This window comes from Podarcis liolepis (genome assembly GCF_965112155.1).
Source record: "Podarcis liolepis genome assembly, chromosome: 9".
Taxonomy (NCBI): Eukaryota; Metazoa; Chordata; class Lepidosauria; order Squamata; family Lacertidae; genus Podarcis; species Podarcis liolepis.
This window is the reverse complement of record NC_139564.1, coordinates 51,599,953-51,626,194: the sequence shown is the minus strand read 5'-3', so window position 1 is coordinate 51,626,194 and position 26,242 is coordinate 51,599,953. Positions and strand designations below refer to the sequence as shown.

General features: G+C 43.6%; 1 protein-coding gene across 3 annotated transcripts in view; it reads right to left on the bottom strand.

Annotated features, from left to right (window-relative positions):
- FAM149A (family with sequence similarity 149 member A) overlaps nt 1–22,523 on the bottom strand; it is a 39,514-nt gene extending 16,991 nt beyond the window's left edge. For 2 of the 3 annotated variants that reach the window (XM_083459914.1, XM_083459915.1), the window contains exons 1-4: nt 21,613–22,523; nt 3,942–4,052; nt 2,430–2,562; nt 457–599 (exon numbers count right to left, since the gene is read on the bottom strand). In XM_083459914.1, the coding sequence (XP_083316040.1) occupies nt 457–599; nt 2,430–2,562; nt 3,942–4,052; nt 21,613–22,043 (818 nt within the window). In that variant the 5' untranslated portion in view covers nt 22,044–22,523. Of the gene's footprint in view, nt 1–456; nt 600–2,429; nt 2,563–3,941; nt 4,053–6,383; nt 6,937–21,612 lie in introns of those variants that run through there. The other variant, XM_083459916.1, reaches the window with a different exon arrangement.
- Nucleotides 22,524–26,242: the final 3,719 nt, after the last annotated feature.

Below are 26,242 nucleotides of genomic sequence, written 5' to 3'. Positions count from 1 at the left end.
ATAAAGTGTCAATTCTGCTCTATGACGATGATGTAGTTTTGTTATCTCAGAATAAAATCAGACTTAGGAGGATGCTGCTTAAATTTGGACAGCTCTGTAAAAAAGAACATCTAAAAATTAACTACGATAAAAACCAAGGTCACTGTATTTGGCAAGAGGACTACCAAGTCCAGGTGGACTCTAGATGGTCACACCCTTGAGCAAGTACTCAGATTTAAATATCTAGGATTACTTATCGATGGGAGGTAATCATGGAAACCCCATCTGGAAGCAATTAAGCTAATATCTGGCCGTTCTACTGGGCAGCTATATAGGTTCTTCCATTCAAAGGATGGGCAGCTAATCAACTCACAAGATGCTCACTACGCAAGCCAACACATAAGCAGCAAATAAAGTGCATATTTGAGTGAAAATGCTTCTAGAAAGAAATTATTTAATCCACATGCATAGACTTGCCTTAGGTGAAGTGATCTGTTAGTCCAATCCTTGCATTCTGCCTTTAGACTCTCCGTTTGGGAACTCACTTTGCCTTCAAACAACATTTCATCCACATCCCAAAACAGCTGATGAACTCTTTGTGTATTAGCTTTATCAAATTCCTGGGGAATTTTAGGTTAATATTTTCAAATAATATTTCTATACATGTTTGAAGCTGAATAAAATTACATATTTGTCACTGTAGTTATTTAGGAAAAGTCACACATCTTTTAAATAGTGTTTTTATTCAGAGAATGGAATTCCACCAAAACAGGTGAGGCTTTGGTCTGGGGTTGGCCAACTTTCCAAGAGCTACGTTTCACCAAACATGTTACTTGCATTACTCACCACAAATGCAAGTGCACAGCACACCCTCTCTCACACAGCATACTCATATGGACATCACATGCACATCACGCACTCAGGCACACTTACCCCAAACCTCCACCAATCCCAGCACTGTGATAAGAAGAAAGATGAGGATGGGTGGACTATTCTTCTTTATCCCTAGCACACTGCTGTGCTGGGGAAGAAATGACTCTGGTTGGTATTCAACTAGGTTTTATTCAGAGAAGACCCAATGAAATGAATGGACCTAATTTAGTCCTGTTCATTCATTTCAGCAGGTCTGCACTGGTTAAAATTTAGTTGAATGCCCCACACATCACGGAGCTGGGCTTGCCAGTGAGGTTTGAACCTCTCATCTCTGCCTGGCCCTATGATGTAGTATAAACCACTTCTCCTAGTTCACTGCTGTGATGGGAAGGAAGATGAGGGCTGGCAGGTTAATAATGCAAATGGCTTCATAGGCCTATGAGCCCGCAAGTATGTCACTCCTTCACTATCAAAGAAATTGGGCTCCAAATAGCATGATCTTATGGACAGTAAGCTGCATCATTACTGCAGCTAGCAAATCATTCTTTATTTGCAAAGGAAGGAAGAATCACCTGGCACTGCCCCTGGCTGTTAAATTCTTCCTGTCAGTGTTGAAAAGGACTAGTTTGCATTGGCAAAACAGCTTCTACAAAAATGCTTTTGACCATATGAGGAGACGCGTGGTGTGTGCATGGGGGGTGGGGGATAAACAGCATGGGGAAAGGAAACATCAACTGTTCAGGTAGGTTTGGGGCAGCAACATCTGCTTCAGGACAGAGGTGCTCAGATTTGGAATTTGAAGCTGTGGTCTTAATTTGCATAGTAGCAAGTTCCTTGAAATGACCTCAGCAAGGTTTACAAGAATCTTTCAAAGTGAAGGTAAAGGAGGATGTGAGAAACAAAACAGATTCATAGTAAAAAAAAAAAAAAAACAGCAGAAGAGGGTGAGGTTACAATTGATATCAATGATGTATAGTAAAGTAAAATATTTTAATTTAGAGTACAGAAGAGCACTGAGCAGGGCTTTTTTCTGTTGGAACTCAGTTCCGGCACCTCTCAGGTGGGCACCATTGCCATTATAAGAGAACAATTCATGGTGAGTTCTGGCACCTCTTTTTCTAGACAAGTAGCACTGGGTCTGAGCATTAAGAAATATTGGTTTAGATCACAGACCACTAATCCATGGTATTCAAGACTACAGCTCTCATCTTCTAAGACCACTGACCATGCTGGAGGGTCAGAGATTAGCTACCCTTGATCTAAATCAACCATATTTGCACATGGCTGATCAAGATCACAGCACTGAAAGCAGCACGCAAGGCAGAAACAGTGTTCAGTAAGGAAGGTAAACAATAGTTTTGCAAGCCTGGATTATTCCATGCAAAGCAACGTTAAGTCTCAGTATAGTCAAGGAAGTCACCAAGCGGAAAACTAGTTTCTAACGTAGCTGAGTATAAAAATTGACCTTGATTTCCAGCTAAGTGCAGTGGAGGACAGGACGTAATATAGGCAAATAAGGACTTCAGATTTTTTTTCAGGAGAGGATACACAAAACCTGTTAATAAATGCTAACATACATCATCTCTCCAGGAGTAAACAGAGCTTCTTTCAGTAGATGGGCCAGTGGTGCAACTCTGAATCCCAGACCAAGAATTATTCAAGTCTGTTGGTGTTGTCCGTCTGCTTGATGAAAGTGACGAAACAGAGACACTGTGGATGGAAAGACATTTCAAAAGTAAGTCATGGCATCATGGTTCATTAAGAAAGAAAGCAATTGTGTTTCATTAAGGACTTTGTGGACATGTGTTTCATTAAGGACTTCATTAAGGACAAAGACTAACTCCCCACCCCACCCCAGAAAGCCCTAAAGAGCAGCAATAGTAGCTAGCAAATATAAAATGCCATTGATTGACTCTTGTGGGCAAAAGGTCAATATCTCATTCAAATATACTGGCAAAATTTAAATATGCAATTCCCCGTACAAAAAGGTGAAGCTCTGTTTAGCATTAGGGTATGAATGGAAAAACTGTGGCCCTGCAGACCAGCTTCCAATTTCCATCAGCCTTAGCCAGAATGGCTAATGATTAGAGATGATAGGAACTGCAGTCCAACAATCACAAGACTCTTTATGGTTTTGTTGGTGCATTGGCAGACATACTTAATTGACAGACATACACAAGGCCACACATTTATACAGGTGAAAAAGAAAAGTAAGAGCCAAAGGCCAGCAAATTTTTTATACAATCAGCTGTTGATATTCAGGCACAACTTCTTGGAATATTCCAGTTTGTACAGTGAAACCTTGGTTGTTGAACGTAATCCATTCTGGAAGACTGTTCCGAAACGTTCGACAACCAAAGATCAAAGGTTGGTCAGCAAAATCAATGGAGAAAAAAGAGAAAAACTCCCCAGAAGCCATTAGGCTTCCAAAACTTATTTGAAAACCGGAGCAATTACTTCTGGATTTTCAGCATTTGGGAGCCGAAACGTTCCAAAACGGAGGCATTCAGGAACCAAGGTTTGACTGCACTTAGTTTCCTAGGTTGGGGGGAAGGGGTTGTTGCAGAACCTTGTTAACAAAATGAACACTTTCATGTGTAGAAGATTTGCACTACTCTCCCTTTAGACCATTGTTCTGGCCCATTCTTCTTACTTAAATTAAAGTAACCTTGAGCATTCTTTCCCCACCACGAAATCTTAAAGAATGATTTCAGCAGAAAATGCAAGTCACAATACCAAAAGCTAACTAGCATTCAAACATCTTCTTGGGCTCATAAAAGGAAATTGCGCTATCCCTAAAGAACTTACAACCTTTTTTCCCCCCTCCACTGAAAGCTGAATGCCACAATACAAAATTACAAAATACTTTTGAAATCCCCCAGTTTCAAATTGCCATGCTATAATGTGGCTAGGACAGGTGCTGCCCCAGAAATGCTGCAATGCTGTGATCTCCAAAATCAATTTCTAGTCTCTCTCTCTGTATACACACACACACACACACACACACACACACACACACACAATTTTATCTTATTCTTTTAACACATACTTATGTTGTTATTCAAATAATGTCAGACATAAACACATACAATGTATATTTATCAATGGCTTCTTGCACACTTTTGGTAAAAGGTGCTGGAAGGCCATCCTCACTCTTTCCTTGGAAACAGCGGTCTGCGTCTCCTTTAGATAGTCCTTTTCTGGAAGAAAAGAAGGGGGGAAAGGGAAAAGAGAAACCGAATTAATTCAATTTTCTCGTATGTAGTTAAGATTTCAGCTCTTGTCCCCTTCTGCCAACACACATTCTTCCAAATGTCAACTTCACTGTGCAGGAGTCAGATATCAAAATATATTAAAATTTAAGAGAGGTTTATAGTCGTAGGTGTCTACAGGTTCCACCTAGAATCCACACATGTGTGTGTCTCACTGGGTACTTACTTACCTATGGCAGTAATAGGAGACTGGGGTTCACATTTGAATTGCACCCTACATATAAGCATTAGGATACCATGTATTCATGGCTACAGAGTGTTCTGCTAATACTGCCTCTTTGGAAGCTGACCATGTGAAAAACCATGTATTATAGCCTGCCCTGAATCACTTATAACATAGGACTTGTATTAGGCAGGAATGTCCCTAGTCAGCAAGAGGGCCACTTTGAGAAGTGAGCAAGAGGCAGTGAGACAGCACCATAACCCCCATCTCCACTCCCTAAACAGGCCTACCAGGATAAAAGGTACTCAGTCTGTCAAGGAATTTTGCAGAACACTTTAAACTTTTACTGTTAATATGTTTACTGTTAATATGTTACTGCCCTTAGTAAAACTCTGGCAAAAAGAGAGGAAAGAGGCAGACTTCAGGGAAGCTGTCCTGTGATTGCTAGATTCTGTTTATGCCTCTTTTGAACTGTAGGAGTTGTTCTGCATTGATAAAAGGTTTAATTTCTTCACATCACCCCTGACTGGGGGGAAAACACCAGCCAATTCCTGTAGCCAGAGCCACTTTTCTGAAATCCTATTTTTGTATTTATATTTATTACTAGGGGCTATCAGTGCTATTTTTCTAGAAAAATAGGTGCTGGAACTCACCATGAACACCATCCTGGTACTCTTAGAATGCCAATGGCATCCACCTGAGAGGTGCTGAACTGAGTTCCTGGGATCTACCCCTGAAAAAAAAGCCCTGGGGATAGTTATGGCTAGTGAGTTCTGGCTGAAAAAAGCCCTGATTTTACCAAATGAAATGGGCTTGGGAAAGGAAATAGTGTTGTGAGAGAAGGTAGAGGAGAGGGGGTATTATTTGGTTGTTTTTTTTGTTCTTGTTTTTATTATGTATTTTGTTTTTTGTCTTGTATTTTTCTGTTGCGAACTTCCCTGAGATCTACGGATGAAGTACAGTACACAAATTTAATAAAATCAACAAATAAATAGTTGAAAATTGTAAGTTCTCCTCCCCTCCCTGCCCCGCCTTTGCTACAAAGCCACTTCACATATTATAAGAAACAAACTCATGGGTTGGGGTTTTTTAAAAGAAAAAAATCCATGCAATAAGGGAGCCAATCACCAGTTTCTTAAGCCGTGTAGATATGCCCCTTCCAGTGAATCACTATTTTTTAGCATGTGCACTTCTGAAAAATAAAATCTTGTGACAGTTTAAAAGGAAGTCTCTTTTCTTAAAATACAATAAAGTCCAATGTAATACATAATGAGTTTTCACAACGTCACTATTTAGATGAAAATCTTGGCTGTTTTCTTCCGTGAAGTACAAGTTTGACTATTCATTCACTCATATTATAGTTAATGATCGACAAATTCTTCCAATGAACATCTGAAAGGAAAATCTGGGGCCTGCCACTTCCTTATAAAAGGCACATACTGCTTGGAGGTGGGATAATGAACCTGAAATCATATCCCTGTAATAATATACTTTGTGACAGTAGTACTATATAGGGAGCCCAACAATTTTAAAGTACAGGAAAAGGTATGGAAATACAGCACCTGAAATTCATTCAAAATTACTCCTGCGGACAGGCAAGCACATTGCACTTGTTATGCTTAGGTCATACAGGGTTTTAAATCAGTACTTGGCTGGGATGGCTCACACTGTAAACATTTCCCCAAATGTAGCATAGCCCCACCTTAAATTCAATTTGAAATAATAATAAAAATAGAGCATTAAGAATACTGTACAAATGCAATGGAGGGAAGACTATTTTTTCCATTGCACCATTAAAATATCATATTTACATTTTAGTATTTCCAGTGTGTTCATTTTCTTCTGCACTGTATTAGGGTGTTTACAACCCTATCTGGAAATGCAGCATTTACAAGGCACTACAACAGAAACATAGGAGGGGCCACACAATGCTTCCCCCCCTCCCTTCCCTAATTCTGCATAAGGCTAGTGCGCGTTAAGGCCGAGTTTACTGCTCTGAATATGAGTAGGTGGATGAGCAAACGGCCAGAGACCCATGAGCTGAGAATATGCATATACATTTATACCCATCTTAAGCCTCATCCCTTCTGACTTACCCTATAATAACCAGCTCTGGCTCCGGTTGTTGCTCACGTTGCTGAGGGTTGGAAGCCACAGACAAATGGCAGGGGCAACGTACCCCGCTAACAAAGCGCATGAAAAAGCACAGCCGGAGAAGGCTCTCTGTCCCTCCCTCCTCAACAAGCTCTGCTCGCTCCCTTTCACAAACACACAGTGTCGTTTCATTTCAGCACATTGTCCTCCATCTCCCTCTAGGAGGTGTGTGTGTGTGTGTGTGTGTGTGTGTGTGTGTGTAAGAGGGGAGGAGAAAGAAGGGAGGTCTTGCAGTACTAAGCTGCTCCCAGAGGCTTTGCTTCTGCCTCATGCTCTGTTCCTAGTGCTTTTCAAAGGGCTGCGCTTCCCAGATATAAACGCATCTTGTGGAGAACAGCATTCCAAAACAGCTGCATTGAAGGGGAAGGGGGAGTACAATAATGTACAGACAAGCAAAATCTACCAGTTACGTTTTTGCTACAGCGTCTGCAATCTGAAAGGGTGTGTCTGACTTTCACAATAATGTACTTCTGTCACAGTGTTGATTCACAATGCATTTGTCTGATGCTGAGAGGACATGGATATCATCTACTACTGTCTAGCTGGAATAATATCCTGAGTCTGTCAGCAAGCAGCTTGAGTAAACAAAGGCAGCAAAACGTTATTTAGCATTATACCGTTATTTAGCATTACGCAATTTCTCCTGGTGTTCATTCCTTTCTGATCATCCAAAATATTGTGACAGGTTCTGGCCCATGACATGCATGAGAGAGAGAAAGATAGATGGGGGAGGGGGGTTGGAGATTCATGATGCATCTTCCTGCAGCCCTTCATTGGAACTGAGGGGAAGGGTTTATAAAGTCCTGTGTCTGAAATGCCAGATTTCCATCCAAACAGTCATACACATCAGAAAATTCAGAAGTGGGGAGATTTGGTTCTTTTCAAAATTGTGCAGTTCATATATATTTCCATTCCTTGCAGGTAGGAGAGAGGTAGGGCAGGTAGAAGTTACAGTTTAGATGTTAAGATGCTACAGCTTAGATGCACATCACTGGGGCCTAAAATGGGCATTTGCCTGAGATCAAAACATGTATAATTAGTACATTCATGTACAGTATTCCCTAATCACAGTCTGAAAAGGTTAATGTGCTTAATACATACCCTATTTTCAATGTATTATCACAAATCCACAGAAATGTTGTGGACAACCTGAATGAAATTTAGACCACAATTTAGGAACCCCTGCACTGGGCAACAGCTATTTGATGCACTTTAAATGCACAATCCTCAAGTTCTGTTATGCTCTTGAATCCCTCCCACAAAATACTGACAGTCTGGAGGCACCATATGCAGAGTTTGCTTGCAACTGACGGAATTATATACCAATACTATTTTTACAAATGTGGAAGATCACAGTGGACAACTGGGGAACCTTATTCTAGGCTACTCTCAGGGCAAATGATAGTATTATCAAAAAGAGTGTTCTAGATGTATAAAAGAATGCTACCTCTGCAGGGGCCCATGTACCGTATTTTTCACTCTATAAGACGTACTTTTCCCCTCCTAAAAAGTAAGGGGAACTGTGTGTGCGTCTTATGGAGCAAATGCAGGCGGGAGGCTCTGCTCAGCGCTCCCTTTAAAGAGAGTGTGTGTCTGGCTCTTCGGGGCTTTTCCCCAAGGAGGGAGAAGGGCTGCCCTTCTCCCTTCTCAGGGAAAATCCCCCAAGAGCCTCACACACACTCCGCACAGTCTTTAAAGGGAGTGCGGCTCTTGGGGGAGCCTTAGCTGAGCACAGCCTCTCCCGAGCAGGGAATGAAGGCTCCCCTTGCCCGGGAGAGGCTGCGCACGGCTATCCCATAAGCCAGGACAGCCAGCGGGATCGCTGGGCAGCGGTCCTGCTTGCTGTCCTGGCTTCTGGGATTCAGAATATTTTTTTTTCTTGTTTTCCTCTTCCAAAAACTAGGTGCGTCTTATGGTCTGGTGTGTCTTGTAGACCGAAAAAATACGGTAGTTGGTGATGCTAGGGGCATGTGAATATACTCAAAATTTTTCCTCTGACTTTTATTTGCCACATGAAAGGAAAAACACATCTACATCTATTTTGCTCCTGCGGTGCAGGTTACATGAAGAGGACAATTTTTGATTGGCAAAATGGCATAGTGGAGAAAAGATTAAATACTCCACCCCTCTGCTGCTACGCGAAAAAAACTGGCAGTCTTACCACCACCACCACCACCACCCGCCACTGCATTTAAATTTATTCATTTTTGAATGCAGCTATAATCTGTGCACTGCTCTGGTTTCGCCAGAAGTGGCTTAGTCATGCTGGCCACATGACCCGGAAAAACTTTCTGTGGACAAACATCGGCTCCTTCGGCCAGTAAAACGAGATGAGCGCCGCAATCCCAGAGTTGTTCATGACTGGACTTAACTGTCAGGGGTCTTCTACCTTTTTATAATCACAGCACTTCAACATCATGCATTGTTTACATCATTCCATTAGTTTCACGATAGAATAAATGTTAGCAGCACATTCAAGTAGTACTATCACCCCTGAAGAATTAGGTCCAATCTTAGCTCTTTTATTAGAATGAAATTGAGAATGTTACTTGATGCCCCAAAGCTAGAAACAATTTAAAATAATAATAATAATAATAATAATAATAATAATAATAATAATAATAATAATAAATCTATTACTTGGCTTGCCTGCTGGTGCTTAAGCCCATTTCATGAGGAGTGATGCTGTTATATTTTCTATTTCTTCAGCAGAGGACAGTTTAACTCTACTGCAGAGTTTGTTCAGCCTACTTGTGCCCATGTGTTCCACCCTTGTGCCATTCCTTTCCTCCAGCCCTGCAATAATACTCCAGGAGGTATTCCATTAACCACTGTTTCCCAGTACATCTGTACCAAGAAATGGAATGTTATCAAGTTTGTAACAAGCCATGAGGAAACTTCAGACTGGTTTAAGATCTTGGCTTGCTCCAACAAAGTTTCCAGGTTGAGCTAAAAAAGGGAAACTACAGTTAAACTATACTCAAACTAAACTATAAATGCCTGACATATGCGCATCCAAACCATGCCATCATGCCTTGAAAATACGTTTTGTTTTCGGCAGCCATGATGAGTTTACACATCACCACTAGATGTTGCCATTAATTAGACTGTTTACACTATAGTAATTCTAGTTTTCTTCCCTTGTCCTGTTTAATTGAAATGAGCATACCTTGTCTCTTATTTGTTAACCTTTCACATATTATGGGCAATTTAGACATTCAAGCAATCTGTCAAATAAGAAACCTATAGAGAGGGTTCCTGTCACCTTTCTTTCTTGTCTCTCTTCCTAGGGTAATATCTCTCCCCACTCCCAACCCCTCCCCCAGCATGCAGTCATGCAATTACACCTTTATATTACACAATTCGAGATGCCTTTGTACTTAAACAAAACCAACCTAGCATATACTATATGCAAATTCTTAATTCATTCTATAGATTTTAATCCAGTTATGCTACTACAATCAAATTCAAGTTCATCAGATAAATATACATTTTTTTAAAAAAGTAATCATAAGCCACTAAATCAAATCCAGAATTCATAAACAATATAAATATTCATTAATTATGTAGATAGATTCCTTCAGGTCGAAACAAGTCATTCAAGTATTTGTTTTTTTTTTAATTTCTTTTTATTAAGTTTCATATACATAACCAAAAAAGGAGAACAGATCAGCAGTTACAAAAAAAAGAGAAAAAATAAATTACAAATCTCCAAACGTAATGTAAAGATCTTATCCGTTTCCATTACAGTTATTTATCTTCACACTTATTTCTTTATAACTTTAGGAACTTAAGTCATTCTTCTACCCCCTACCGATCTCCATCCCTCCCGCTTTCAGGCTTCTTAATATACATAATTTATTTTTCCTGCAGCTAGTGGTTGTTAATGATTTGCACATCATAAGATTTATATCAAACCTGCTATAGTTTTTAAGTTTCTGTAGTTCCCTTCGATGTAAATCATAAATTTATTCCAATCGTTAATAAACTTTGTATTCTTTTGGTTTCTGATTTTTTGTGTCATTTTTGCCAAATTAACAAATTCAAATAGTTTTGTTTGCCATTCTCTAATTGAAGTATTTGCATGGCATTCATGTTTTAATTTTTACTTCCAACATGTTGCTTCATTCAGTTCTAGGACTAGGTTCATCTAACCCATTACCATGCAAATAAATCAGTCATTAAAATATATTTTTAAGTTCATGTAGCTATTTCCCAAATTAAAATAAAACCCAGCTGTAGAATCAAGTACCGTATTTTCCGCTCCATAAGACGAACCTAGTTTTTAGAGGGGGAATGCAAGAAAAAAATATTCTTTAAAGGGAGCGCTGAACAGAGCCTGTGTGCATCCCAGGCTCTGCTCAGCGCTCCCTTTCATGAGTCGCGTGGAGCGTGTGTCACTGACGGGCTGCCGTTCTCCCTCCTCAGAGAAAAGCCCCCATGCTCCGCACAGCTCTTTAAAGGGAGCAAGGCTCTTGGGGGCTTTTCCGTGAGGTGGGGGAAGAGACTGAGGGGCTCCCACAAAAGCCAGCAAGAGCCGCGCACTCCTCAGGGCAGCGGGATCAAGACTCCCTATGCCCTGAAGAGGCTTCGCACAGCTAAGCCAGAAGCTAGAACAGCAAGAGGAAGAGCCGCGCAGTGATCCCTCTCACTGTTCTGGCTTCTGGCTTAGCTGCGCAGCCTGAATTCACTCTATAAGGCGCACACACAGTTCCCCTTACTTTTTAGGAGGGAAAAGGTGTGTCTTATAGAGCGAAAAATACCTCTATCTCAAACTTTTATTAATTAGCACATCCATCAGAACTCGTGTGCAATCCAACCCCTCGTCACTGACTTAATGGAGTAGAAGGACCAGCACACCATTCTAGTTTGTAGTGGGAAGCCTTCTTCCCATTTACTCCACATCTTCTGTTGCTGCCTTCAGAGTTCCTCGGCATTTGTTGTTGTTGTTGTTTAGTCGTGTCCGACTCTTTGTGACCCCATGGACCAGAGCACATCAGGCACTCCTGTCTTCACTGCCTCCCGCAGTTTTGTCAAACTCATGTTAGTAGCTTCGAGGGCACTGTCCAACCATCTTGTCCTCTGTTGTCCCCTTCTCCTTGTGCCCTCAATCGTTCCCAACATCAGGGCATTAATTAGCAGCAAAGCAGATGCTTGTGTGTTGCTCACACCTGTTCCTCATTCCCCCCTCAGCTGAGATGCTAAATTATGCTACTGCAATGTGGATGGGTTCAAAGCATTACCCAAAGATAATCATAGTTCTCCCATAGCCACCACTTTGGATTCCAACAGAAATCAACATACTCTTTATCTTTCCAGCTTGCAGTTCTTCCAGCTTTTGGCTCACATAACAGGCCTTGTCCTTCCAACTAACTATCTGAGTTGATGGAGGGGCTGCCTCACCCAGATCCACTTCCTTTGTTCCTCCCTAATGGCCCATCACTCAGGTGATCACCTCAACAGGAAGCTAGCCTGGCTTATATTTTTACACTTGCAGGTTCCAAGGGTTAGCCTACTTTCCTGCACCTCAAACTCATAACAAAAGTTAATTATGATTAGCTATACTTCAGTTCTGACAGCAGCATATGTATTAAGAAAGAATAGTGTCAATGGGGGGAAATGACTGCAATGTATTTTGTATATAAATAATTTATAAGTCAAGAAAAATGCAATCAGCTTAATTAACTGTCACAAAAAGGAGACTAATTAGTGTCTTGGTAGAGGTGTTTTATTTCTTTGGGATCAGATAGGAAGCATTTACTATAACAAGATCAAGTGTCCCTGAAACAGAAGGGATGGAAGGTTGAATAAAAATCTTGGAAATGGTCCATGTGCCTCTAAGAATGGTAAGAATACAATCTTATAACAAGGCACAAGCTGCAGATAGCAATAATCTCTCCATCATATTACTGGTTATATTATATAAGACCTTGTAAACATCGATCCCTCCATTATGTGAAGTAAGGTGGGCTGGAATTAGAAGCAGGATCCTTTTGCTATAGTGCCATTTGAATGAAATCTAACTGATGTAACTGGTTAAAAATGTACCACCCTTTTTCTTCATTATTTTAAAATTGCATTTGAGAGTTCTATCTCCTTGATGTGATATTGTCTTCTCCCCAAACACAACTTTTTAGCTATGTGGTTCAAAGCAATGCCCTCTTAAGCACTTGTAAATTTTGGTCAGAGTAACAAGTTTTATACGCTTGGCTTGGCTACTGAAAATATTTATCATGGACTTGTTTTATGAAATATGTGCTTTCCCTTGGAAATGTGTTAGTAGGGATGTCGTTTGCTGATGATCTTTCTAAAACTGTTTATTTATGGTCCAACTATGTCACCTTACATCTAATGTAGAGATGTAGGGATTCTGGAGCTACTTTAGGAGAAAAGGCAAGGAGGAAGTTATTACCAGCAGTTCTAAAGAGTATCTACCATACTGTTAATCCATACTGGAAAGCTGACACTGCTGTTATGTTTTATTTTATTTTATTAATGCCAGAAATCAGGTCAGAAAAAAGACGGGAGACCACCACAAAAATTGCTGGATACAATGAGTTGGCATCAATATCATCTGGATGCTCTGTGAAACCTGAATGAACAAATTTTGTCCATTCCAGGCTAACTGCCTAACATAGAAGCAGCCAATATTGTGCTCATCCTCATAAGAACCTTGAAGTACAATTAAAATGGTTGCTAGACATGAGACTTCAACAGAGGAGTCTGGGGCATCTGCTACTCACTCTTGTAATAATGCAGATATAATGAAAGGCCTTGCTGAGTTTTCTCAAGTGGATTTATTATTCAGTTTCCAATGAATTCTAAGCTGCCCTTGCAAAATAGCACAAGTACATCTCACCACCATTTCCTCCTCTATAATCATTCATAAAAGAAGAATACATTTTAAATCTTCTTGCTGCTGTCAAGAGGATGTGGCTTTCACCTATATTTTGGAAGCAATATTTTGGAACATTGTGTTGTTTCAAACACAAAGGTTTCATTCAGTGCTAGCCCCCCTCAGAGTAGAATTATTATTATTATTATTATTATTATTATTATTATTATTATTATTATTATTATTAATTTATACCCCGCCCATCTAGATGTATTGATGTTAATGGAAGGGACAGAGCAACGGGAAGCTACAAAGCCATCCTCCTCGGGACATAGAGCTTTATATATGAGACAGGTTGCCAACAAAGGTCCATATAGTGAAAGCTATGGTTTTCCCAGTAGTGATGTATGGAAGTGAGAGCTGGACCAAAAAGAAGCAGTGGTTTTAATATACTCTTGAGTATAACTTGGGATTCCTACTGTGGAGGGGCGAGGGAGGTATGGCGGTGGGGGCAGATGTCATAGGCGAAGGGGATCGAGATACGGATATGCTCGTACCCCTTCCAATCTGCGCCCCATCCCGAGAGACGAGGGTAGGGTGAGCAAGGATTACTCACCTCCGTCACTGGTGTTGTGCAATGCCAGGTCTATAGGCAACAAAACCGCCACCCTGCGAGATTTCATCATCTCGCAGGGGGTCGACCTGGCTTGTGTGACGGAGACCTGGGTGCGCGAAGGGGATACTGTTACCTTACGAGAGATGGCGCCCCCGGGTTTTTCCGTCCTCCACCAGTCACGGACTGTGGGCCGGGGGGGAGGGGTGGCACTATTAATCCGGGAAGATTGTTCTTTCAGGGCTCTACCACCGCCATCGATCCCCGGCATTGAATGTGTTGGCCTAGTGTGGGGCTCCGAGGTGAGCTTGGCTGTCTGGCTGGTGTACCGGCCACCTAGCGCACCAGCAGCCACCCTGTCAGGCCTGCTGGAGGCGGTGGCCGGCTGGGCCTTGGAGTTCCCTAACCTATTGGTATTGGGGGACTTCAACATCCATGCCGATGCCACTCCCTCCTCACAGGCTCTGGACCTGGTGTCTTCCATGGCGACACTAGGGCTCTCCCAGTTTGTTTCGGACGCCACACATCAAGCAGGCCACACGCTGGATCTGATCTTTGGCGTCGGTATAGATGTGATCATGTTTCCTTCGATGAAGGTGCCATGGTCTGATCACTACGCTCTGAAAGCCAGGATTGACGTTCCACCCCCACCCTGCTTAGGTGGTGAGCCGATTTGGGCTCGCCCGCGGAGGCTGATGGACCCTGATAGATTCCGTCAAGCCTTGCGGGACCTTTCTCCCCCTGGCGACTCATTGACTGAGCTTGTTGAGGGCTGGAATACCCAGCTCCTGGCAGCCATCAATGAGATCGCACCTAAGCGCCCTCTGCGACCCCGCAGAAACTGGGCTCCCTGGTTTACTGAGGAGCTCCGGAAAATGAAGCGGGACCTCAGACGGCTAGAGCGAGTATGGCGGGGTGCCCGTGACGGAGCCTCAAGAACATCTTATAGGGTTTTTATGAAAACCTACGAGATGGCAGTGAAGGCCGCTAAGAAGTCCTACTTCTCAGCCTCCATTGCATCCGCTAGCTCTCGCCCGGCACAATTATTTAGTATAATTCGGTCTTTAACGTCCCTCGAAGGACAGCCAAATTTAAATAACAATTCGACACACAGCTGTGAGGCATTTGCGAGCTTTTTTGCGGAGAAGGTCCTGTCGCTCCGCCATGACCTCCCTGCCAATTTGGATACAATAAAGGAACTGGAGGCCCCTCGACTGTCCTCGGGTCCAGTATTGGACCACTTTGACCGGATATCCCCAGCCGATGTGGACAGACTCCTCCGAGCTGGAAAGCCCACCACTTGTCCTCTCGACCCGTGCCCGTCTTGGCTGATTAGAGCGTGTCCAGACGAGGTGCGGGCCCCCCTGGGGGATATCATCAATTTGTCCCTTGGCACCGGGACTTTCCCAGGGGAACTGAAGGAGGCAGTGGTGCGTCCGCTCTTAAAGAAAACATCATTAGATCCCTTAGATCTATCCAATTACCGCCCAGTTTCGAATCTTCCATTCCTGGGTAAGGTGATTGAGAGAGCGGTTGCTGAACAGCTTGGTAGGTTTCTGGATGAAACATCTGCTCTGGATCCATTCCAGTCCGGCTTCCGCGCTGGTCATGGGACCGAGACGGCTCTGGTCGCCCTAACAGATGATCTTCGTAGACAGCTGGATCGAGGCGGGTCGGGGCTGCTGATTCTTCTAGATCTGTCAGCAGCTTTCGACATGGTTGATCACGAACTTCTGGACCACCGCCTCGCCGACGTGGGGATCCAGGGCACAGTCCTTCAATGGCTGCGCTCGTTTCTCTCTGGTCGGGGACAGAGGGTGGCGCTTGGGGGGGAACTGTCATCCCGCCACTCCTTGGTGTGTGGAGTGCCTCAGGGTGCGATTCTCTCCCCGATGCTTTTTAACATCTTTATGCGCCCCCTCGCCCAGCTTGTCCGGAGTTTTGGGCTGGGCTGCCATCAGTATGCTGATGACACCCAACTCTATCTGTTGATGGATGGCCATCCTGACTTGGCCCCAGACACACTGATCAGATGCTTGGAAGCTGTGGCTGGATGGTTACGTGGGAGCCGGTTGAAGTTAAATCCTTCGAAGACAGAGGTCCTCTGGCTGGGACGGGACGATATGGGATTGAGGGGGCAACTCCCATCTCTTGCGGGGGTGCAATTAGTGCCAGCACCGTCCGTTAAGAGTTTGGGTGTAATCTTCGATACCTCCCTCTCCATGGAGGCGCAGATTGCAGCTATAACAAAGGCGGCATTTTTTCATCTCCGCCAAGCTAAGCAGTTGGCTCCTTACCTCTCTCGCCCTGACCTAGCCACTGTGATCCACGCGACGGTCACCTCCAGACTGGATTATTGTAACTCGCTCTACGTGGGGCTGCCCTTGAGACTGACCCAGAAACTCCAGCGGGTGCAGAATGCCGCAGCGAGACTCCTTACGGGGTCTTCGCTGCGGGATCACATTCATCCGGTGCTATACCAGCTGCACTGGCTCCCGGTGGAGTACAGGATCAGGTTTAAGGTGCTGGTTTTAACCTTCAAAGCCCTACACGGCCTAGGACCCTCGTATCTACGGGACCGCCTCTCCTGGTATGCCCCACAGAGGAACTTACGGTCCTCAAATAAAAACATCTTGAAGGTCCCAGGCCACAGAGAGGTTAGGCTGGCCTCAACTAGAGCCAGGGCTTTTTCGGCTGCGGCTCCAACCTGGTGGAACGCTCTGTCACAAGAGACAAGGGCCCTGCAGGACTTGACATCTTTCCGCAGGGCCTGCAAGACAGAGCTGTTCCACCAGGCCTTTGGTTAGGGCACAGCCTGACTCCCTCCTTTGGCAATCTTTACAATACTTTAGTTTATGGTTGCCATCAATCTTGATTTTAATTAATTCTTATGATGTTTTATAATGGTGCACTATTTTAGTGTTGTTAGCCGCCCTGAGCCCGGCTTCGGCTGGGGAGGGCGGGATATAAATAAAATTTATTATTATTATTATTATTATTATTATTATTATTACTTAGTTGAATACAACCCAGTGCTCATTACTAAGCTATGCATGACTCTTAGTGACTAGACTCCAGAAATGCATCAGTGCCCTTTCCTCTCTCTGGCAACTACCCTTAGTCCTGACCAGCACAAAGATTCTGAGTTCTTTGTGGCCTAGGGATGTAGGAGAGATGTTTGCCATGTCGTCTTCAACAACCAGGGGAAGAACGGATTTACCCCTCCTCCCTCTTATCTGTAATTCAGAGAACTTGGGGAAGGGTGTTTTTCTGTTATCACTGGGTCTTTTTGGAAGACAGAATCTTACCTTGCTGACATCTGCAAAAGCTCAGCATAAGGAGAGAAATCACACACCCTTCAGGAGGACTCAGAAGAATGGGTCGATGGCAACCACAAACAAGGGCTGGCAATGAATAAACCATGCCAAAATCTGTGAATCCCTGTTAGCAACCAAATCAACAAGGCAGAGCTGTTTTGTTCATTACCAGGGAGCATTTACAATTGAAAGCAGAAAAGCTGTGCAAAACATGTCTGTTGAATAGAGGAACGAAACCTCAGGAGTAACATTACCGGAAAAAATGCATGCACACAAGCACATTGTAATCGCATCAGCTATTCCCATGATGCTCACAACATTTGCTTGCAACTGACTTTCACTCATCAAAACCAAACTTGCTGCATGTCTAGTGGTCTTTGTTTTAAATTTTTACTTTATATTCCACTTTCCTATAAACATTTAATTTTAAATACATTACTCCATAACTACTGCAAAATAGCTTTTGTCAGCAGTGTTTTCCGTGCTCTTTCACAAGGCCTTCCATGCATATGATGAAACTGTGAATTTGGTCACCAATAAGGTCATCCATATTGGAAATTTGTACATATTGGATAGCAGCAGTCTGTGATCAACCTATAAATCTGGCGAACATGAAGTTATATTTTCCCCTGCACCAGGCACCTGCATCTAATGGCCTAGTTCACAAGTGCATGCAGATCCCTTGATGATGACTGACTGTCTGAACTGGCTCCACTCTGAAACACTAAATCTGAGGTGACACAAGATGGAAATTCTACCTATGGCATTTGACCTGTGTAGGGTCATTTATACATACAAGCCATCACTTGATGCTTTGAGATTTCAGATGATGAATGTGCAAGCATGAACTGGCCCAATGCCTCCAATAGCTATTTAGAATTAATTCACAAGATGGCTTTCACATGTATTTTCAAACTAGGTTAACTACTTCTGCATCTTGAACTTACCTACGGTGACTGGGCAAGCAAATGGGTTCATGCTCCAAGATCACCTGCATACATTAACATCAGCAATTAGAATTTTCTATTTGGCCAATGACACACCAGGAATCAATCTGGGCAAATGGCAAACACATTTCCACAAGTAATTGAAAAAAATCGAATTCAAATGAAACTAACTGGCAATATACTCTCAAAACCTTCGTGTGAATTTATGGTTAATTACAATATATCTTAAATTTGAATTGAAGTGCCTATTGACAAGCTACATTATTTTTTCAGCTTCAGTAAATTGCAAAAGGCCTTTCCAGATGTTTTCTTAACCAGAAAACCCAAGGACTTCTCATCGGCGACTCTTGGCTGCGGTAAGGCCTGGGTGCTGACCAGATGGACATTTGGCCTGATCCAGCCATGCTTCTCTTATGTTCTCATGAGGCAATGCATTTCACACATGGCTGAATAACAATTGAAATAAATAGCATATTCTGGAGTCTAGGTAAACTTGAATTGGAACTCAGGGTAAGGAGGCTGCAATGATCAATATTTTATTAGGGTGTTTCTTCTAAAAGCTTAAGTGGAAATGTCTAATTAAAAAAATGCTAATGTGAAGGTATAGCCTTTCCTCTTCTAAGAGGCATATCTTATTCCCTCTTATGTATCTTTCTCTTTTCTAAAAGGCAGACAATGCAGGTTCACCACATACCGTCCTAATATGAATAAAATATTTGGTTTGCTATTAAACATATGCAAAGAAACTCCGCATCAAGAGAAGCATGTCTGGAGATGTTAAATACACCTTAGCAAATGTATGGTAAAACATGTATAGTTGTCATCAGGAGACCCAACTTTTAATGTTAATTAGTGTTGTAGCTGTTAACACTTGCTAGATATATTTATAGATTATATAAATCTGCAAAGATATATTTCCAGGGCTCCGAGTGGAGGGCATTTGCCGTACGGCATGGCTGAGGCTCATCTGGGGAGCCCATCGTGCTCCCGCATGGCCAGGGGATGGGATGGCGACCTGACACCACCCTCTCTGGCCACAATGGACCTTTCAGGTATGGGCAGGCAGCACCCACAAAGCCAATTGGCAGCAGGGGCATGAGAGCTGTGCTCAGCCTGCCCCGGCTTATTTAAGGGAGCGGCCAAGGGCAGGCTGCCCTCGTGGTTGACCGTTAAAGGATTTTCTTATTCATCCACCCACCCAGTCTGTTAGGGGCCCGCCCAGTGGAGGAGTGGGTGAGTTGCATATGGACCTTGCTATGGTTTACTCGGATGCCATATTTGTGGCCAGGGAGAAATTCTCCCCAGCAAGCAAATTGGCTGGCTTGCAGGTTTTCACCTACTTCATACCAACTGTCACAACTTTAAAGGATAAATAGCCTGTTAGAGGGGTCCTGGAGGGGCGGCTGTCTGGGAAGCCACAGGGAGACCAATGGGCCAATACACCCCTCCCAATGGTGGCCTATGCAGGTTTGAGACACCAAATCCATGTTGGGGGTGACTCCTCATGGGGCTCCTAAGCTGCCTGATGCTGGATACATGCCCAATGCCTTAGCCAAACCTACTATTTCGCATAATCAATAAAGTTGCAGCCTAACTGAACCCAGTATCAGTCTCTTGTGTCCATACTTTCAGCCTCCCTTGCACCAGCCACTAGGGCTGGGTGGTATCTGGTTTTCAGCATCTTGATGTATATCAACAGCTAAACATAGTGATATACAGATACATCATCAGGTCTGAAATAAGAATAGAGCTATGTAGCAGCATTGGCTGGCTTCACAGTTTCCCGTGCATTGTGATTTTTACTGGTGCCTGCTCTTGTGATTCGCTGCCCGTTACAGGAGGCAGGGGAGAGCTGAGCCAGCAGAGTTAACAGGTGCTGCAGGAATTGAGAGCAGCATTGGCTGGCTTCACGATTTTTCCCACATTGTGATTTTTGCATAGCACACACACAAACATTTGTGCTATATCTCCAGGTCAAAAAAATATGAAACCAATATCATGATATGGACATCAAATCTTTTTTGGACCATATATCGATATATTGCCCAGCCCTATCGGCCACAGTCATCATGTGCCTTTGGTGACAATGGGTGCCTCCAAATTCATATGAGGAACATAATACCGCAATAACCATCTTGTTAGATCAGAGCAAAGGGCCCACCTAGATACACCTTCTGTTTCTGACACTGGCCTGTCATAGGCTTCTATGAAGCTCTGTAATGGAACATGAAGGCAACAAGTTTCTCCCATTTGCTCCATGACATGTCAATCAGGAGTCACAGTGCCTCGGGAGAGTGATAGCTCTATGGAGATTGGTCCTGAAACACAAACGCGAGGGTACGCAGGCACAACCTCCAGAGCAATTTCACAAGCAATGTTTTAATGTCTCTAGTGTATCACTTTTGAAGCTATTGATGCAACAATACAAAATGGAAGCAGGTCATTCTTTAATTTAAGAAAAGGTTCATTGACTGTTTTTTTTAATCTGTTGAAAATTGACATTAGTAACTGTGGGCATTTTCAGATATGAAATTAAAAGTACTTTTGAGCTTCACTGCCTTTATCTATACACACGTGTCAATGCTAAAAACAGTAGAAAGAAAATGGATGAGAGCCGTTTTTATTCTGCATTTATAGCCTAGCCAATAACTCTGAAATGTTTTCACATGAGCAGTTAGCGCTCATATGTTGGTCACAGCACACAGAATTTCTCTCCCACATTAAAAGCTTTCATACAGGACACAGGGCAGGAGAGACTGAAAATTGTTTTATACCATATTGCCTTAAAGTATGTTGTAGAGCACCTTTAGAGCTATGACTGGCAGGTAGGGTCTATATGTGTAAATGGAAGAAGCTTAAATGCACTGAACATATATAAAAGTAATTCAAAACTCTAAACCAGGAACATACAAAACACATTCTTTTACAGCTCTATCAATTCCACGTTTACTTGTAAGTAAGCTCCACTGAGTTAAATAGGCCTTACTCCCAAGTAAATGAACATAGAATAGTATCCATAGGAACTGTGTAGGAAAATATCCTTCAAGTTGGGAACTAGAGTATGAGGTTTATTCAAGATGAACTGGACCACCAGAAAAAAATGAGATCTTGCATTTGCAGTCTTAGAAATAACTTAAAACCTTTCTCCAATTAACAAAGCAAGCAAATCCCTCACCACCCCAAAAATACAAAGCTGTCTCTCTCAAAATAAAAAGGTCTATACAGCCTCTGTATTCTCTTCTCAAATGATGAAGAAGTTATCACCTTCTGTACCTGATCAGAAACGCAGGGAAGCGGAGTTAGTGTCTCCTCGCCCCTTAAGGAGAAAATGCCTCCCTTGAGAAGGCAACCAGTTGGCCAAGTAGCTACAACCACCCGGAGATTATGTTACCGCAGGGTAAAAGGGTCTGCATTTCCCAGGGCGCCCCACCTGGCGGGGTCCCCGCGACTCCCACTTGCCTGGGCTCCGCTGCCTCTTCTGGGGGGTCGGCGTCGGGCGCGCCCTCCTCGCCGATGTCGGGCAGAGTGACGAAGAGCAGCTGCTTGCCCGCGGGCGCTGCCCAAGCCCCGGGCTCCCTCGGCAGGGACGGCGCCGCCGCCGCGCGCGGAGAGCTGTTTCCTCCGGGGGACTTCGCCGCCGCCGCCCCGCCGGGAGCGCCTCGACTGGCTGCCGCTATGCTAGACGAGCCCCCTGCGGGCTGCAAGGCGGCGGGGCGAGAGGGCAGAGACCCCAGCGGAGGCGGAGGAAGGGGCAGCAGCGCCTTGGGCTGAGGCGCGCTGCTGGGAGAGGCGGCGGCGGCGGCGGTTGGCGAGTAAGGCGGAGACGAGGAGGAAGAGGGCTTGAAGAGTTTGGCAAACACGGTGCCCAAGTCGAGCACCGCCACCTTCATGGTGCCGCCTCCGCCCGGCCCGAGGAGCTTCTCAGCGTCACCTCAGACACAAGCGGCGAGAGTGCCGCCGCCGCTTCCCTCAGGGACTCGGGGAGCGAAGGAGCGCCTTCTTTCAGTCAGCCGCACGCTCGAGCGACGAGGCGCGAGACTCCGCCGTCAGAAGGCGGGAGAGTCTCCTGGTCTTGCGGCTGCCTGGGGCCTGCCTCGCTCGCTGGTGCCGCCGACGGAGGGCGGGAGCGCCCGTTGCTAAGCTAAACAAAAAAGCGAGCGAGGCGCCGGCAATTGGGCACTTAGCAGCAGCAGATGCTTCTGCAGCCGCGCGCGCCCTCACCGAGCTCGAGGCGTCGGGAAGGAGGCGAGCCGGGAAGGGGCGTGCGCACGTCGGCGCCACAGCTCTGCCAAAACAGAAACCTGCAGGCTTGGGCGGGAAGCCCTGTGGGCCCGCTCTTCATTCCTCCCCTTGTAACGGCAAGCTTTCTCTGGAGGTACTACTTCCCATATATTTTAAAGTATATGCCACATAGTTTCAGCCCGGTGCTGTGTAGACATTTCCTTATAAGCATGTAAAGCTCATTGTGAAGGAAGGTGAGGACAGGTGACCTCACCTAGGCCCGAAGTCACCCCCCAAGCAGGCTCAAAGCTTCTCAAAGCTTTTCAAAATCATTTTCTCAGCAGCTAAGCATAAGAAACATTCCGCTTGCTGTAACTAAAAAGATTGCAACAAGGTAGAGAACAGAGCCCATTGTCTTCTCAGGCCTTTCTCAGAACCACATTGCAACTTGCTTTCTCTCCGGGAACCATGCCAAAGCACAAGAAAGAAACAACGGGAACACTCTGAAAACCCCCTCACCCCCTTTCCTGCCAAGAGTCCACAATAGTTCCAAGACAGCTTTCTGTACATGCCCAGGAACCTCAACATGGGGCAGGACTCCTGAGGGAGGAGAAAGGGGGAGGGAACTAGAAAGGGGTATATATGTTTGTGCACATCACTGTGAACTCGTGCATGCTTTTTGTGACTTATCACACTTGCTCCTTCTACCAGTTCATGGATGGTAGAAATAAAACTTTTTCTCTGAAACTATTCCTTGAGTGTCTGTTGACTCCCACTTCCCTTTCCCAGGCGCAATATTTTTCCCACCCGAGGGCAAAGCCTCATAAGGCTACATTTGGAGCTCAGTAAAAGGCCTAATTCTCACAAGAAGCAAGTGACGAGGGTCGGCTGTTTCTCCCTTCAGACTGCAGGTGAAGGGCTGGGATGTCTGAATATGTTCTTCCCCTTTACAGCAAATAACTCCCTGCCTCTAGAAAGCCATATGCCTCAGCGAAGGATCCCAGCAGACTTGTAAGGAATGTACTTGGAGAAATATTGTAAGAATGTGAGGCCTCATCCTGAGGCCATACAGTAGAGTCTGCCTGTTTACAGTGGTACCTCGGGTTACATACGCTTCAGGTTACATACGCTTCAGGTTACAGACTCCGCTAACCCAGAAATAGTGCTTCAGGTTAAGAACTTTGCTTCAGGATGAGAACAGAAATCGTGCTCTGGTGGTGCAGCAGGAGGAGGAGGCCCCATTAGCTAAAGTGGTGCTTCAGGTTAAGAACAGTTTCAGGTTAAGTACGGACCTCCGGAACGAATTAAGTACTTAACCTGAGGTGCCACTGTACTGCTTAAATCTGTGAGATGTTCCCATTCTAAGTGTGCCACGAGGTTCCAACCCTTCAAATATATTTTATCGGATGAATTTGGCAAGAGTCGGTTTGAATGTCTGTCGTTTCGGGATTGGGTGTGTGTTTTCAGTGAGCCCATTTTTTTTTTTTTTGGCTTCAGCTCCCTTCCCTGGGTACATGGATCTGTAACAAACTTTGTTGCCCCATGATGTGTGAAGAAGTCACGGGAGCTGTTTACACGTTATAAAATAATATTTATACTCAATATCTATGAAGAAAAAACAACTTTTATTTAAGTTGCATATTATTTAGTATATCAATGAATAATTGTGTATGATGTGAAACAAATGACCTAGATTAAAACACATCCAGCTGTATTTAAGTGCCATAGGAATAGAAAACTGCTAAGCATTTCGCTCAGAAGTAAATCTGAGTTCAGCAGAATTCATTTCCCTAGGAAATGTGTTTAATAGCACAGTTCTGTGCATTTTTACTCAGAAGTACGGCCCACTGTATTTAAAGGTAAGACAGACAGTGGTTTAAGAGTGGACCAGTGGGCAATTTCCGTTAGACCACATAATACCAACTGGTTGCCTGGATTATTGAAAAGGATGCTAAACAAGTTAGACCTTGGTCTGATTCAGGTGGTGCTTACATTCTTAAATTATAATTTACAGGAATACTCAGCAGATTAGTTACACCTTAATTCTGAATAGAACCGGATCATGTATTTTTGGTTTATAAACTTAAAACACATAATTGGATTTTGGTTTTTAAAAAGAGTAAACTATGCAAGACTGATCAGCAGAGTATTGTTAAGAACTGCATAATGCATTTATAGCACATCTTGACAACTAAACTGTGACACAAAAAATGTGATTACCGTTATCTAACAAGCTTTATTTTTCAAGAAAACTATTTCTTGTGCTGTGAAGAGAGCAAAGCAAACTCAAATTTCTAGAAAAGCTTTTTTTTTTTAATAGCGGGAATCTGGTCTTAGAAAAGAACCGCCTTAGAGAAACATATTAGGGAAACAAGATTTGACTGATCTGTATAATCAGTTTATTGTACAATAAAGATTCGGTGGGCCCAGGGCAAAGTTAGATGTGACATTTGTGCTATTACCAATTAACATGCAAGATTTGTTTCTTTGTAAATCGCCACTAGGAGATGGGGATAGACAACTAGAGACACAAATACCTCCCATTCTGGCATCTAGTGGTACTGATCTCTGTAAATGTGAGAGAGCATCCCATTTCTGGCTTTCAATATTAAAGCTGCATAGGAGTGTACCTAGGGGTTGGTTAGGTTCGCCCCTGCCAAGGGCATAGTCCCAGAGGAATGCAAAAACCACACGTCTCTGCTGTGGCTCGGAGTCTGCCCACCTGCTCTCTGGGCCACTCCTCCATTGCTGTGGCTGCCTCAACAGAGCAGTGCAAGGGACCGCGGCAGGGGGCATATAGCTCCTTGCCAGAGAATGGCGGAAGGGAGCCTAGGTATGCCACTGAATGTGCAAATAGTGAACTGATAGTGTGAATTACAGTGCACTTCTAAGTATGTTTCCTAAGAAATAAGTCCCACAGCATTCAGTGGACATACTTCAAAGTATGCACACCCAGGACTGCAGCATTGGCCATCATACATGCGTACAGTATGTTTGCAATGTGGCATGTGAAAACTCCACACAGTTGATCACAAATACGCTGCGAATTTGTGGTTGATATAGCCCACCGTTTCTGTCTTTCCTTCCCACAGTCTCAAGATATTGTTGCCTTTAGTAGCCATGGCCATTAGCTGTGTGCCTCTGTGCAACCAAATGCAGATATTGTCTGTGCTGCAGCTGGCTGCGCATTCAGATGCTATCTTTCTTCCTTTTTTTATAATAATATTTATTGCTTTTACAACAATTTAAACACTTACAAAAGAAAAAACAAAGAAAAAACAATACATTATAATACAAAAACACTACATAAAAATTAACAAAACAAAACAAAAACAATTTAAAAACACATCAAAAGAAAGAAAAAAAAAGAAAAAGGAAAAAGAAAAAACTTCCAATATCTTATCTTTCTTTCCCATTTTTCCACGGCCTCCTCAGACCTCCCTTTTTGTATTCCACTTCTATTAATTATTTCAGCAATTCCTTACCATCTTCCCCTGTTTTCTATCCTATAATTATCTTAACATCTTTTAACCTTATTTTCCTTTAATACTCTATTAATCTATGCTTAATTCCTTATAACATTTCTACTGAAGCCATATAATTTCATTCCAACATTCTTCTAACATTCATTAATTTTACAATATTTCTGTAAATAGTCTTTAAACTTTTCCCAGTCTTCTTCCACCGACTCTTCTCCCTGGTCTCGGATCTTGCCAATCTTTTCCGCCAATTCCGTCTAGTCCATCAACTTCATCTGCCATTATCCAACACTTCAGTGCTTTTAAGAGACAGCCATTCTCTCAGCCAGCAAAAAGCAGATGATTCACAACAAAGTTTAGGTGTCTGGCAGGGCAGGCCCACCTCCTTC